General features: G+C 33.4%; 1 protein-coding gene across 2 annotated transcripts in view; it reads right to left on the bottom strand.

Annotated features, from left to right (window-relative positions):
* Nucleotides 1-1,023: 1,023 nt before the first annotated feature.
* The window catches only part of LOC106466367 (putative N-acetylated-alpha-linked acidic dipeptidase), a 92,598-nt gene continuing 76,616 nt past the window's right edge, over nt 1,024-17,005 (bottom strand). The window contains exons 16-18 of one of the 2 annotated variants that reach the window (XM_013926647.2): nt 14,702-14,783; nt 10,983-11,075; nt 1,024-9,174 (exon numbers count right to left, since the gene is read on the bottom strand). In XM_013926647.2, coding sequence (XP_013782101.2) covers nt 8,985-9,174; nt 10,983-11,075; nt 14,702-14,783 — 365 coding nt within the window. In that variant the 3' untranslated portion in view covers nt 1,024-8,984. Of the gene's footprint in view, nt 9,175-10,982; nt 11,076-14,696; nt 14,784-17,005 lie in introns of both variants that reach the window. The other variant, XR_002612186.1, reaches the window with a different exon arrangement.

The raw sequence follows: 17,005 nt of genomic DNA, 5'->3' as shown, positions 1-17,005 counted from the left end.
TAATTTATAATCAGTCACAAGAACGTCGAATCTGAATCACTTGAAAAAAACACGGGGTGCTTAACTTTTTTCCAGGTGTATGTATCAGTGTGGAGATTGGGTATGGCTTTAGAGTGTGCATTGGCATACAAGTGGCTTAATTCTGAACATACAGGTTCTTTTTATCTTGTGCTCTGATGAGTTGGTCCATAAACATGCAAGTTACAGCAGTCAAGAGATTAGCAGAAGTGCATAATATACATTGACCAGCTATGTCTATACAATATTGATGAATTGCTAGTGCACTGACTTCACTAAGACTCAGACACAGAGGTTGAGGAGGAAGGGGCTAAATGTATTATCCAGCTATTCACAATGCACCAGACGAGGAAGCACTGAATTTTGAAGCAAATGACAGCTCTGGTTGTCAGCCAAACCACTGACAATGGCCTCCCAATCAACATGACTGGGATTAAACCTGATCATATGCAGCTAGGACTACCATGTGTTTTAAAAATCATGAACTGAAAGGAAGTAGCATTCCTTGCTTTCTGTGCTATTGCATGACAAAATATGTGTATTTCATTTTTATGATTATCACTTGATTACCTTAAGTTAAGATGGCTGGAGTGAATAGATATAATACCTGGTACACCATGCAACAAACAATTTGTACAACCCAAGGTAGTTGCTACAAATTCAAAACCTCAGTTGAAAGAGTACTGTGACCCTTGTTTTTTGAGCAATTGAGCAGAATTTTATTGAGAGATATTCCCATAGATAACAAATGATAGCTTTTAAATAATCATATGTTAGGATCGTTTGTTGATTGTGGTCAAAATCATTAAGTTATTTTTGCTCTAGCTACTTAACTGTTCTGTGTCATTCACCTAGAGTAGCATCTTTTGTAGACATTTATATTATATATTTAAAATACGTTAAAAAGTGTTAGTCAGAGATGATTTTATATTTGGTGGCGAATAATGACTGCAAATGTGCTGATTTGAAGAAATTTTAAAATGAGTTTAAGCAAAATAGAAACAATTGATATTGAATATTTTTTTATTTTTTTTGCAGATACAGTCCAAATTTTTGTTGTTGTATCAGATTATTGCTGTTTCTGGTCATATAACAAACATCCAATGCATACATGTACATAACACAAACTTAAGTGTGTAACTTATAGATTACTTCATTAAAGAGTTTTCTTTCCTAAATATTAAAACTACATATATATGACAGTGAGTATAGTTAAAAATTACTTTTCAAATGAATCTGGATATACACAGGTAAATATGGATAAATTAAATGAACAAGATAAGAAAGTGAACAGTCAAAAAAATACTCAATTGTGAAAATACAGTAAAAATACAATTACATTTTACTTCCTTAGGCCACTTTTGTCCAAAATGCACCAAGTTCTATTATGTTTCCAATCAGCTATGGTTCCATAGTTAAAGTTGCATCTATTTTTAAACTCTTTAAAACAAATTTTCAGTTTAGTAATTTACAAAATGACATTTTTTACCCTTAACAATAGCAATCAATTTTCTGATCACTTTATGTTACTATTTTTTGGTAAGTTTTGACCACAAAGTATTTTCAAGCCATCATAACTGGCAAAAAACTAGTTCAGCTTTTTTTTAGTAATATAAGTATGTGGTATAATCCAACAACAAAATGAAAATTACTCACATGATAAAACAGTATCATCAGTAAGTTATGTAACAAAAATAACATATGTTCACATCAAATATAGTATTTTAGTACAATAGCTTTGCTACACTTTTTCACTTTCAAATCAATGACACATGCAGACAGGAAAAAATAGTACACTTTTACCAAATAGAAAAGACAAAAAAAGTTAATAAACTATCACAATACAAATAATTCATCTATGAAAAGTGTTCTCAAAATGTTAGCTCTCACAAAATTGGGTTGGAAAAACAAACAACTCATAAATTTGTATTGAGCAAACACTGTTGTCAGTTTCCATCATGGAACATCAATAACTACTCTATCAAAGATCAAAAATCATATATCTATAAATACCCAAATAACCCAGTCATTATATTTTCCACTCTTCAGTTGATTCATTAAGATCTGAACTCACTATTATAAAATTTCTTGGTCTGACTCACACCATTCAATCAGAACTGTGGTCACAGCAGAATTTGTGCAGACTTTTCTTATGGATGTTTATTTAACAAATGAAGGGAAAAAAATTATTAAAAAAAAAACAACAACAATTAAAAAAAGGCACTGTCAAACTCATATGTGAAATGTAAATACTTACCTAAGATTGTTAGCTTTTTCTAGATAATTTACTACAAAACAATTTCTAAACATAGCAATAGCTTCCTATTAGATTTTCAGTGAAATTCACATACAATTCACAGTGACACCTGAAGTTTTGGTTCAAAAAATTTAAGGTACATTGCATTTAGGAGTTAATGAAGAATTGGATATCAGCAGAGTATAAGAACTGGATTATACAGGTTGAATAAATACTATTTTCAAAACAGTACTATTATTAATTTTTAATACAAGGTTTTTCAAAGACCAAACAAAATTTTTTGAAAAGCATTGAACTTAAAACAATATGAAAAACAAATTCAACTAAAAAGATTATATCTTTTCTAATGTGTTAAATTGCCCTCTATCATTTAGGTTTCAAATGCTATGCAAGAAACATTTGATGTATCCATTTACATGCATGTTTTTCAAGAAAGTCTATAATTTTCTCTTCATAGTTGATACCCATCATTCAAGTTCAACTTTATATTTTTTTAAAGACAGATATCTGAAATACTAAAATGCTTTTGTGGAGCCACAGATTTTGATTTATAAGCCTTTCTGCTAAACGTTTTGTAAATTAAGGATGACTTTCATCAACTTAAACCTGTTTTTCAAAATTACATCAGTTTTGAAGAGCACAAAACAACTGTAAAAAGAAATTATACAAAAACGTCACTGTTCATTTACTAACATGTCACTGAAATCTGTTTACATTATACTTTCTAAGCAAACTATGTTCAGAGTAAACATTCTCATTTTCCACAAATTTTATACTTCAACTGTTAGCTATTTACTATGTCTTATCCTTCATATACATATACTTATCTATATCAGTATATTTTGTCAGTTTCTTTACCATATCTTATAAAACCCCTTACAAATGTCTTACATTCTACAGAGCAAATACCTAAACACTAACTGATAATTTTTAAATACAAAAATATTTTGTTTCTTTCTTGATGAAAAATATACTTCATGTCTGTATAAAAAAACATGTTAAACTATTTTTAATTCTTAACTTGACTGTAAATATATTTCAACAGGTGCACTTGTAAAGGAAACAATTATGTTTCTTGAATAACATGATGGACACACCTTGAACTAAATCAATTATGATCAAACTGTTGTCAAACACTATCAATAACAGACATCACCTATACAGACCAATCATTTCCACAAGTTACTACAAAAAGTGATTCTAAAGACTTAGTATTGCAAATCATGAAAAATATAGATACTCTTTTTGTAACAGATACAAGTTTTACTATACATAACATGCAGTAATTGTTGATATAAAAATAATAGTATTTTATCTTATTGTAAGTTTAACATTACATTTGTTTCTACTGGTGAGAGAAACTTTAGTTTTAGTTTAAGACCAGTTTTCCCAGTGAACCATGATACAATTTTGAGATGTTTATTTATAAATATCCATGCAAAATCACTACATATTCAAAATAATTTAAAAACCTTAATATAATTTCATATTACACATACAGTTCTTGTGAAAATTTGATAGACTCAGAAACAAACAAAATTATCTAAAGGTTACTCTGAAAACAATATAATCTAAGGTGATTTAAAGTATTAAACAATTTCACATAACATATATCTTACTGGAACTGTCATGCAACAAAATTGTATGAATGTCATGAGGTTACATAGTATCTGCTGACAAGTTTATTGCTATAACTTTCTTGGAGATGTAATGTATGAAAAAACAGAGAAATCAGACATACTCCACATTTTCCATTAACTCAGTCTTCAGCTAATAAATGTATGTTACAGCTTCAATAACATTCTATGAGAATTTAATGAATCTGTCTTTAACAGTCAACATTGTTATGACTGTTGAATCTTTCTCTACCAATCAAGAAATGTGATGGTTTATTGAATCTCTGTTTAACAATCAAGATATGTAATGGTTTATTGAATCTTTTTTAACAATCAAGATATGTAATGGTTTATTGAATCTTTTTTAACAGTCAAGATATGTAATGGTTTATTGAATCTTTTTTAACAGTCAAGATATGTAATGGTTTATAGAATTTGTTTCACAAGCTACGACTTTTATTGAACCTATTTGACACAAAAACTATGATGATATACTGGAACTGATATTTGTAAGCAAGTGATTTATTGAATACATACCTGACATTCATGAACTGTGAAGTCCAAGTACTGAATATTAGTAAATGGATATGCAAGCCTAAAGTTATAATTTTCTTATATGAAAATGTATTTCTAATAGGTACTTCCCTCTACTCATAAGATTAGCTTTTCCCATTTTCTGCTCCCCTCTATATGCAAACTTTTTTCAAAACACATGCCACAAGCCTTCCACATCTCTCTGTTGGAATCTAAAGTTCTAACATGTCTCTCATGCGAGTCATCATGCGTCAACAGTCCACCAATAGGAGAACATTACTATCATGTGATGCAGGTGACTCCCTCTATGCACCACTACTGAACTATCACTTCGAAGTTTGGCAGAAGACATGAGCACGAGAAGATTGTGGGAAAATTTATGAAATATAGGGAAATTATAACTTCCGACACACTACCTTCCCTCCACTCATGAGATTAGCTTGAATCTCACATTGAAAAGGAGGAGGAACCGGTGCGAGGAAAGAACAGGTGTATCCCCCAAAAGCAATCGAGGGATACCTCTGGGAATGAGAGAGTATAAATATCACTGACAATGGCTATAGCCATCTAATTAGAACCCATTCAGTGTTCAGAAACAATACCTGGTCAGGCATCACTCACCACAGAGCGGGATTCAAAGTGAAGTTGAAGCAATAGCCTCTAAAAGAAAGAAAAGCATAAGAAAGGGTTTACATCGTGTCAAAGCCGTGCCGAAGTATGAAGAACCCATTCAGTGTTCAGAAAGAATACCTGGTCAGGCATCACTCACCACAGAGTGGGATTCAAAGTGAAGTTGAAGCAATAGCCTCTAAAAGAAAGAAAAGCATAAGAAAGGGCTTACATCGTGTCAAAGCCGCAACGAAGTATGTAGAATAGCCAAAGGCAGCGGCCGATACCCCGAGGAAGTAGAAATTGCGATGTGGTGTAAATATTGGGTGATGAACGTGTGCGAAGTCGTACACATGCCTGACTGTAGAATCTCCTCCAATGGCCGAAGAAGATGATAACCAAGGGAGAAGGTAAGGTGTCAGATTTGATAGAAAGAGATCATGCTAGGAGAGGGAGAAGAAGGAATAAGCCAACTGGTCAGGGTAACAGGGAAAAGATTACAGGAAGAGGAAGTTTGCCATGGGATAAAGAGGCGGGAATGAGAACCCTAGAAGGAAGCCGTGCATATAATATAATAATGGAGGGAGGGTAGAAATGAGAGATAGAGGGAAGGGTCTGGGGAAGGAATGCACGATCTGGATAAAGTATGAAGTAGGTTTAATTATACAATGTCCTGGTGATGTTGAGAGCAAAAATATTCAATTCACGATATTCACAAGCCAATAGGAGGAGGAAATATGCCTTAAGGGAGAGGTGAAACAAGTAACAGAAGAAATGGGTTTGAATGGATGTAAAGTAAGGAAAAAATGGAAAGTATGGAATAAGGCTGCCTGGAAATCCAAAATCGAGGAGACGGATGAACTCCTCTCAAAGAGCCAAGTAAGGAATTCGGAGATACCTGCAACTGTAGACTGAGAAGCCGGGAAATCCCAAAACAAAGCCCAGGAGTGAAAAACACTCCACTTCCATTGGTAAAAAGCCAAGGAAGAAGGATGAATGGAACAGATTAAATGAAAAGCTACTCGGCAAGAGAATCTGGAACTCCTTACCAGGGACTGAACAAAAGTCATGCATGAAGACGGAGGATAGGAGGTGTGGGATGTAGAACCAGCGACTGGGGTCGAGGTAACAGGTCTGGAATTAAAGGAAGAGGGATGGGAGGGATCACCTGGAGCCGAAGGAACCAAGAGAACCATGGTTTAGCAGCCACTAAGGAGTAATTAGAAAGCCTCATCACAGGGTGGCATGGAGGAGGGAGACTACCCAATGAAGTAATTGGATAGGAGGATAAACAGAAAGAAACAGGTGAGACCTATCCTGGCTGAAGGCATCTATCTATTGCCAAAGATGGGGAACTAGGGACCAAAACTGAAGTAATTGGTGAGAGAGGGCAGTGGCAAATGCATTGATATGGGGAGTACCCAAAGGATGATAGCATCACCAAAAAACAGCAGGATGTAAAGATAAACCCGATCCAGTTGGGAAAGACAATCCACCACCAAGAATATGACATGCCATCAAACAAATGTGATGGTAGTGAGCCCAATAGAGAAGAACCATTGTGCAAAAACACAGTGATTTTGACTAGGTGTCACCTTGGTGATTGATATAAGCCACCACTGTAGAATTGTTGGAATGGATCAAAACCACTTGACAAAAATATACATGGCAAAAGCTAGACCAAAGAGCAGGGCACTAAAAAGGTATATTAACCCATGACGAAAGTAAAAACCATACAGAACAGGTACGACAACCTGTTGGGTGAAGAGGTTGGGTACTGCCTCGGAATACACTGGCTTGACCAGTGATTCCGAAGAGGAGGAAAGAAACCATAGGGGTAAAGGGTATGACGAAATCCTCTGATAGAACATCATGAACACAAACTTTGGAAAGGAAAAGGCTGCTCTGATGAACGCAAATCGCCAGATAAGCTACCCCCAGTCCCGAACTCATCAGGCAGTCACCGGAACCATTGCCTGCATATCAGGTATCGTGGCAAAAAAAGGCGAACTGCGGTACCACAGGAAGCTAGGACAGGCAGGGCTGTGAAGGGTAGGGTCGGGAAACAGGATTTGGAGCCACATCCAGCTCTGACGGAGACTAACGGGCACTTGATGTGAAAGGTGGATCACTATAGGACAGAAGTCAACCACAACTCCAAGGACACAGTAATCGTGTCACATTAGAAACATCATAAAAATAGGGCCATAAGAAGGTCCCGTATATACGAAGCCGGGTGACGTGTCCGTGAAAATATAGAGAAGTGAACCACGTGTGTACGGCCAGAGCCGAAGATAACACGGCCGATAGTGGAAGGGAAGAGGGTGAGGATGTTCCCAGAAAACCCCACAGGGTTCCTGAAGGGCCTCAGACAGAAAGAGGAGTGAGATGAGGTATTACAAAGAGTGTCAAAGGAAGGCCAAGGCAAAAACGGGGCATAGGTAGGATGAACAAGAAAATTGGAACCCGTTCCCCCCAAACAGGTAAAACTGAACCCACAACTGGTGGTCCAGAATTTTGGAGCTCGCCCTAAAAGTCGCAAGAGTGGACTGACCCAAAGCCCGCAGGAAACTGGGAATGCCAATAGGGCAGAAAAGTACATTGTAAACCCAAACATAAGGGGATGGGTGGAAAACAAGGTAGAGAGGTAGAAATAAGGAAGGACATGGATCAAAATAACTATGGCAACAGATAAAACATCACATACCTGAGATATAATCTCCGAGAAAGCTGACAAGGACTGAACAGAATCCTCAGGAAGGTAGGGGGGGATTCATCAGCCTGTGCCTGTAAAAGGTCGAAAAGTACAGGAAGAAGGCGGCCATGAACAGGAGACAATGTGCATTCCATATAATTCTCCATCTCCCCGCAAACAAAGGCTGAAAAATCCCCCTACAAGTCGCCCACGCCTGTGACCGAAAGTGCAGTAACAGACGAGTGATATGCACCAAAATGGTAACAGTGACCTCGGAATTCAGGTTAGATACTAAACAAGCAAAAAATGTATGGCAAGTGCTCTCAAATAAAAGTGAAATGAAATTAAATGAAGTTGAACTAATTTAAATAAAATTAAACCACTTCGAGGGTAATCAGTGGACTAAACAAAGACATCTGCTCTAAAGCACTGCCAATCTTCGAAGTAATAGTTTGGTAATGGCGCATAGAGGGAGTCACATGATAGTAGTGCTCTCCTATTGATGGAGAGTCAATGCATGATAATTCACATGAGAGACATGTTGGAAGTTTGGATTCCAACAGAGGGATGTGGAAGGCTTGTGGCATACGTTTTTAAAACAGTTCGCATATAGAGGGCAGCACAAAATATGAAAAGCCAGTCTTGTGAGAAGATGAAAGGTACCGTATCGGATTTTTTTTTAAAATTTAGGTGCAAAAACTTGGCCAAACTTGAAAGTGTTTTATACCGAGCAACAATATACAGAAATCCGGAATGCCTTCTAATATTATCAATAAAAATATTTCTAACATATTGAAAGGTCTAAATCATTATGTTTAATAAAGAGCTACTTTAAAAGTGACACACTAAACATATTTTCGATATCTGATTAGGTTTAAAACACTGACTGTAAATACTATTTCAGATATTTGATTTAAAATTCGCAAGTCTGATATTTTATCTACACAAGCTACAAGAAAGCTATATATTATGCCAAAATAGTTCTCAAGGACAAGGAAAGCAATATGATGATGTTAATATCTGGAGATTAGATTTTCAGTACCACATACTACACCTAATTATTGAGATGAACTTCAGTAAAATACAATAAAAAAAGTTTATAAGAATGAACGTGTAAATCAGCTTTGGTTAAATCAGACCTTTTTTCACACACAAATTTTATCTTCTAATGTTGTATAGACCAATTGTTTCTAATCTAACCATTCATGTTTGACATCACAGAGGTAGGAATTCAGAATGACCACAAAACTAACTGTTACACAACTGCTGAGATAATGGTTGTAGCAGTCTGAATGGCAAAAATGAGAATAGGAAAATGCTGTTCTAGCAGACTAAATGAGGTATTTTGGTCATTGTTATTAATTAATTCTGCCAGCTCATCCTCTAGGCCAGGAAAGAGGGTCTCATGGTGGATTTCTGCTTCACTTGGTGAAAGTACCAAGTGCCTAAATAATAAAAAAAATCAAAGTTATAGATTCTTGATTATGTCTCCTGTAAGTTGAGTACTAAATCATTTAAGTACTTATACTACAAGCTGTTCTTGTTAAAAACAGTCCAAATGATTTCACTGAACAGTATATTTGAAATTGTTTTTATATGTAGCTCAAAGAAAGAATTTGAAGCTTTTTAGTTTTCTGTTACAACTATACAGAAAATGCTGTTGGACTAGTATGCTGAAACCCATTTTATCCCAACATCCTAGATTTGGTACTGAGGCCCAACAAGAACAAGTTTAATAATACTAATTCAGCTAAACAAACTGCTTTTCAAACAATACAAGTATTGTAACTGCTGTTAATTTTTATCTCATCCAGTACAAGCTTCAAGCAGAAAGGAAAAGTGATTTAACAGTTGTAATCAAGCAGATTAACATAAAAATCATGATGTGTCCTTGACCTACTCACCCCTGGGGATGTAACAAATGATGTCAGAAGGGGTGCTACTCAATATTATGGCTGTGATGCTCCAAAAGTCCAGGAGAAACCCTTTGTGGTGTAAATGTTTGATAAAGAAATCAATTTTTTGAAATATCTATTTTTAACTAAAAGTATACTTCTCCTTGTACTTCAGGTTTTACATTAACATATTAAAAGATTGCAGAAACTATCTATAAACAAGGCTTTTTGGAGTTAAAGAGATATGTTAATGGGTCTCTACAGCAACCACAACACGTGGCAGATGGGAATTGGAATATAAGGATGCCAGTAACATGAAAAATCCACGAGCTGTTGTAGACAAAGGGTTATTGTCAATGTTATATAAGGCTCCCACAGGATAGAGGCCCTTTTGTAGATTTGTAGTACATACTAGGCCCTCCTTCTCAAAGTGCTGGCAGACAGAAGTAGCTAGCCAGATCTGTACCCCCTCCCCCCATTACCTGGTCATGGCTATTGCAAGGTTATAAATGTTAATCATAGTGTGGAGGTTCAGGTCCAAATATAAAAGAAGAGGGGGGTTCTTGATCTCTAGAATGCTGTTTTTTGATAGCCGTTGAAGATTTATTCTTGGCAATGAAGAGAATAAACTTTGATATGTTCAAACAGGGTTGAGAGTCAATTCTGTCTTGACTCTCAAAATTTGGTTCATTTAGCAACATAGACACCAAGGAATTGACGTTTATTGTAGCAGACTGACCCTGGCAGTCAGGTGGAAAATTACCACATAAACAGTAAAAGTCCAATGTCAAACATTTCTATTCTCAAAATGTTTACCAGTTTGGTCATAGAAAGGGTCGTAGCTATATAATCACTGAAACTAAAGCTTCTTTAGATCCTTATTAAACACAAGCAGAGTATTTTTCCCTGTCTGTGAGTTGTTGGAATTATTCTAGAAAATGTTCCAAGAGTTGGGTTGTAAGTCTGGTCTTGTTTATGATTTTATGATCATGTAGTCAATTTTTTTACAGGCTGTGCAGTTCAGACACCTTAAAAAGGTACCTCTCGTTCTCCACTTGGTATTTAATATATTAGCTCAGCAAAAGCCCTAGCTTCCAGCATTCCATCCTCATTGGTGTATGAAGCATTCTGACTTCTCCTCTACATGGATCTGTAACTGTTTCTTTAGGCATTCAGACAATTGATGTTAGAGGCAAAAGCAAAAAAATATATATATATATATTTCAAAACTGAAAAGCTTATTCACATCATAAGGTTAAATAATTTCAACATTTTTGGCCTTTCTTACAAACATGAGAAATAAAATCTAAACCAACAAATGGTACTTCACACAAGTATCAAATTCAAAAAATTCTTACTTCTTAAAGAAGTTACGTGGCAGTCCACGAGAGTCAAGAAAAGCCCGTTCTAAAAGCAGTAGCTGATCATTTATACGACGAATTGCCATGGGACTATAAAACAATGTAACAAAACAAAAGCAAATTCAATTCAAAGACAGATCTCATAACTAATGATACTGAAGTTCCTCATACAAAAACAAGAGTAAAAATATTTGAAAAATTTCGTCACCTTTTTAGTGATGACATTGAACATGAAACAACATCTAATTTTATGGGTGAACTTTTACACTAAACCCAAGTCTAATCAAAATTTATCATGTTGGGGAAGACTTCTTGAAGGCCTGAAAAGTAAGTCTTATAATGAAACTAGCGTATAGACTGTCAAAAATGAGGAGGCAAGTACCCTCACACCATAATATACTATAACCTAACATTTCATAGCTAACTGAAATATATAAATTTTGCAAAATACAGTTTGACCAACAGAAAATTGCAGTCGAGGCAGTCAAACATCAGTAAATTCCTTTGTGATACAATCAAAATTAAGATCATTCATGAAATTAATTTATGGCTTATTCACAGAGTAATTATTGGCAAAAATCACTTAGATTAACAAATTCTAATATATAGAAAAGCCAGTGCATTTTGGTAGCACTACATTCCAACAATGGTTTTTATGTCATGTTGTTTAGTAAAAAAAGTTTAAAATGAACTGTATAGACAACAAAACTGGAAAAATATTTGTTGATTTCTTAATTTAAATACTTAGTTGATTAAAGAGGTTTGTTTTCTTATTAAAACCATTGGTGACGATGGAACAGAAAATAGCTTAATTCAGAAACGATTTAAGTTTAAAATTGAATTGATATTTTTACTTTCATGCTTTAGGCTAGATGATCCCACACTATGTCTTTACTTTAGGCTTATTATACTAACACTCACTACACTTATAAGGTTTCACATCACACACACCCTCACAGCCCCCTTGCACCCCATCACTAAAGTCATAATGGGCAGACAGTAATTGAACTATTCTATCCGAATAAATGCATTTTGGCTTTTATGACTCCTATTTTGAGAAATCCAGTGTGATGTGACACACACTGACTTTTATATAGGTTAAATTGACTGATTACACTTGGCAAAAATGTGACAGAAAAAACTTCCGACTGTCACTTCTGATTAAAAAGAGCTCTATAGAAATTTAAATATCTGGTCCAATGAATTTATACAGTTAAACATATTACATTCTTATTTCATCTACATTTTGACTAATTATTAATATTATACATCCAGATAAAATGAGGGATTAACCTTATTAAATATAGATGGGTGACAATTGATGCAAAATTATTTTTACATGTTTTTTTTTCAGTTTTCTTGTCTTCAGAAATAATTCATATTAACTATACATACAAGAGCTATAAAATACTTTGTAAAGAGAAAAAAAAACAGTAAACATGCATTGGATTGTTTAACAGATAAAAACAGTAAAAATGCACTGGCTTGTTTAATCTTAACATCTAGCATAGATAAAAACAGTAACAATGCACTGGCTTGTTTAATCTTAACATCTAGCATAGATAAAAACAGTAACAATGCACTGGCTTGTTTAATCTTAACATCTAGCATAGATAAAAACAGTAACAATGCACTGGCTTGTTTAATCTTAACATCTAGCATAGATAAAAACAGTAACAATGCACTGGCTTGTTTAATCTTAACATCTAGCATAGATAAAAACAGTAAAAATGCACTGGCTTGTTTAATCTTAACATCTAGCATAGATAAAAACAGTAAAAATGCACTGGCTTGTTTAATCTTAACATCTAGCATAGATAAAAACAGTAAAAATGCACTAGATTGTTTAACCTCAACAACTAACACTCAGAAAAAAGTAAACATGCACTGGATTATTTAACGTTTACACCTTGCACAGATAAAAATAGTAAACATGAATTGGTTGTTTAACCCTTCAATATGGGTGGGTGGGTGGATTCCACTCATGCATTTTTTATTTTTGAATATTGACTATCCAACATGCAAAGTAATTTTGATTTTAGGATTAAAAATACTTTTATGCATCAGAAAATTGTTATATTTCATATGTGAAATCTCCATAACCTCCTAATATCCTCCAGATAATTATCAAACGTTTTTTTAGAAAAAAGTTTATTTTTTATCTGTTATTTTCACTACTGTATTTTTGTATGGGTTTGATCGATTCTACCAACCTCGTAACTACCATAAAAAAAAAAGGAAATAGATATAAATTATGCTTTTTTCATTCTAGAATTACTACATATTATAAAACAAAACCACAAGTGTTTAGTATAAATAGCTTACATCTCATAACATTTTACATATATAAAAATTTATTATTTTTATTTTATTGACTTTTCAACAGTGTCTCACTAATGTTACAGAAGCTGAATGATGCAGCACATCTGCACTCATGTTACCGTATCCTAGAATATATAAAACCGGCCTTTATTAAGTGACCTGTCTTGGCTGTGTTCTAGTGGACCAGTATTTTGTAAAATACATTCACATTTTGGTTATAATACATAATATATGCATATACATTATTACTATTTACAAACAAGTTCTTATATTTCAGTTATTTTTCATAAAACAAAGAAGAGTAAATAAAGAAACACAGAAAACAATTATCGCTTCTAGTAACGAACTTTGTAATCATTGGTGCTTGCTGTAATTTGCTAAGCCTTATCAAATTTCACACATGGAGAATGTAAAAGAAAATAATTTTTTAGGTTTAATATATGCATTTTGAAATAAAAAATCATAAATTACTATATACATACCACAGAATTCCACTATAATTTATCAGGCTTAGGTAGCTAAGCTGTATTTGGGTCTAAAAAGTATGATTTTTCAAGCTCAATAATGTTTTACCTTACCACTTTGAATCTACAATGTAGAGAAAGGGTTTCCCATGCAAGTACTTTGCAAAGGCTTAGAAAACCACATGAGGGATATTCTGAGCTTTCAATTGGTTATTCACATGTCATAAACAGAAGTAGGTGTATGTAAGCAAGTGTTTCCAAAAATGGAAAGATGTGGGTGGGGCCACTGTGTTTGATTCACTAAATGTAGCAATATCTCAGCAAATAGAAAAAATAGGAGGTTCTTATTTTATATTCTAAATTATCAATATTGGTCATTTGAGTTCCTAATTTGTAAGAAACTATAGATTTTGTGTTTGAACATCATAAACATCTAATCTGAACCAATGCTGCATTCAACATACCACATGACAGGTTGACCCGTGACCACAGGAAGACCCGTCAGACCCACCTCAGTAGGGTTAATCTTAACACTTTGCACAGACAAAAGTAGTAAACATGCACTGGATTGTTTAACCTTAACAACTATCGCAGACAAAAACAGCAAACATGCATTAGATTGTTTAACCTTAACACCTAGCAAAGACAAAAACAGTAAATATGCACTGGATTGTTTAACCTAAAATAAGAACAGATACAAACAGTAAATATGCATTGCATTCTATAATCTTAACAACAAGCACAGAAAGAAAGAATGAGCTTTAAGAAGACACATCTTCTAACTTGCTTATAAAACAATAAATAACAAATTTAAATGTGCTAAATAACTCTAGAACTACCTCTAAAATGAAACAAACAAACAAACAAAAAATAGCTTGATAATTGGAAAATAACAAATTACACAGAACAACTGTTCTAGATACACCTTACTCAGACAAATCTAGATGTTCTTGGCTGTTGTGGAACTTGTAAGCAGCTTCACCAAATTCATCAATTACCGTATCCAAAGTGTCTAGAACAATTAGAAAAAATATTGAATTACTGTAATAAATTTTTAAATCTGTACATCTTTTAGTAAATAGTGCAGCCATTAATAGGGCTAACTATGAATTTATCTGAAAGGCATAACATTTAACCCCTTCTGGACTGAGGAGGTGAGGATTACTGACATCCCTTCATTTTTTTCCCTTTCTCACAGTAGAAACACTTAACCAAATTGCATGGAACTTTGTAAAAACTAACAACATAGTATGCAGTATTAAGCTTAAAATATATTATTTACGTTTACTTTTTCTATCATAAAAAATACATACTTTAATTTCAGAGCTTATTTATTATTGTTCATTAGACAGTTCCTTTTATCTATTCAGTCAGTTTCAATTTGACTGGTAATCATCAACATGTTTATTTTGAAACTTAATTCAGTTCCTTTTATCTATTTAGTCTGTTTCAATTTGACTGGTAATGTTTATTTTGAAACTTAATTTTTCCAATTGCAGTAGCCACTACTTATGGTTATAAATCATAAAACATCATAAAAACAATGGCAACAGCTGTAAAAAGATTTATTTGTAGCCTGTGACTTGAGCTATCACAATGGCACTAGGTATGAATAGGTAACACTATTCTTGGTCAAGATCAATTCACATCTAATAAGTATAGTCTCTTTTCAATAAGTAAGTTCTTTTATTTATTTACATTGTTTGAACAAGATAAACTTAACATTAATATTCATTAAATAAAGATTTGAATTACACTTAATTTATTGGAATATTTTTCTTTCACTTAGCTAACATTCTAGAAATAACTAAGCTTAGATGAGGTCTTATTATAGAAGAAAATTTTTTAAATTTTGAAATAAGTATAATTAAAAACATTTTTAGGAATGAAAAGAATGTCTAAACAAACTATAAAAATTTCCAGATCTGTCATTTGTTCTTAAATCTTTCAATAAATTCTATTGTTCTTTTCTGCAGGAGCTACATCTAATCATTTTCTCATGAAACCATAAATTAATTCTCATATCACTTTATTCACTCTACACTGACACAAATAGTTTATAATAATGGTATTCAAACTTTGGCTGCAGCTATTTTCAAGGCTGAAAGGTGCTTACCAGCCTGTTAAGGGTTAAGAGTCAAAATTTTATATATGTAGTACTGAGTGAACTACATTATTTGACATAAAAGAATTGATTTTCAGGCTTCAAAAATTAATTAATGATTTTATGCCAATATTTCAACTTACATCTTTGTCAGAGTACAAAGTAATTGAAAAACTTAGTATAATAGGCTTACTTGTCATATTCAATTTTTGCATTGCATCATACTCTGACAATGACCCAAGTTGAAATATGTTTGCTTTTTATCTATAATATAATTCAAAATTTTTATTAATCTTACTCTCTAGTACATATAAAATTCCATGACCTCATGGCATTCTTTCCATGGCCAAACATATCATTGTATGGCACCATGTAGATTAACTCTTCCCATCTGGATCTGGCTCTTTTGTACATATCACAACATTTCATGTTGTTACATTCAAAATTTGATTAAACAAGTTTATCATCATTCTATGTCAATAAACTTGGCAAAAAATGTAACTTATAATTCAGATTTGTGTTTTATGTAAGTATTACTTCTTAATTTCAAAAAGGAGATATAAAAAATTCTCAACCTTCATTTTTATGCCATATGATGCACCTGAGCTTCAAATTCTCTGATTTAAGAATTTTCTAACTTCTAAAATAGGCTTCTGCAGTTTCAACCCATTTAGAAACACGAACTATACATAATCACAAGCAAGAATCTAAAATTTTAACCTCCTATTTTTAATTGTTGAGATATAAATAAATTTGTTACACCTACCAGGGAAACCCACACCATATTATTCTAACTTCCAAGTTTTGCTTAATCAACTTTACAATGCTGATGAATCTGTTTATAACCAAAAGGAAGAGCAGATTGTCCTCATTAAAGCTATTTGGTTTCAGCACCAACAGAACAAAAGTCTGTTGTAGTTTTTTTGTGTACAAACATCATATTCCTGCTCCAAACATTTAAACAGAATTTCTTTTAACCTACCAATAGCTAACTTAGAAAGCCTGCTAAATAAAAGTAGTTTTGGAACATTCTATTCTAATAACAGATATATTTTTTTTGAATTCTAAAATATATATTTTAAAGCTACACATACTTTTTTGACACCCAAATTTGTGAGATTTAATGAGGC

The sequence above is a fragment of the Limulus polyphemus genome, unplaced genomic scaffold (assembly GCF_000517525.1).
Source record: "Limulus polyphemus unplaced genomic scaffold, Limulus_polyphemus-2.1.2 Scaffold2238, whole genome shotgun sequence".
In the NCBI taxonomy this organism is placed as follows: Eukaryota; Metazoa; Arthropoda; class Merostomata; order Xiphosura; family Limulidae; genus Limulus; species Limulus polyphemus.
Note: the sequence above shows the minus strand (reverse complement) of the source record. Positions and strands in the feature narration are given on the sequence as shown.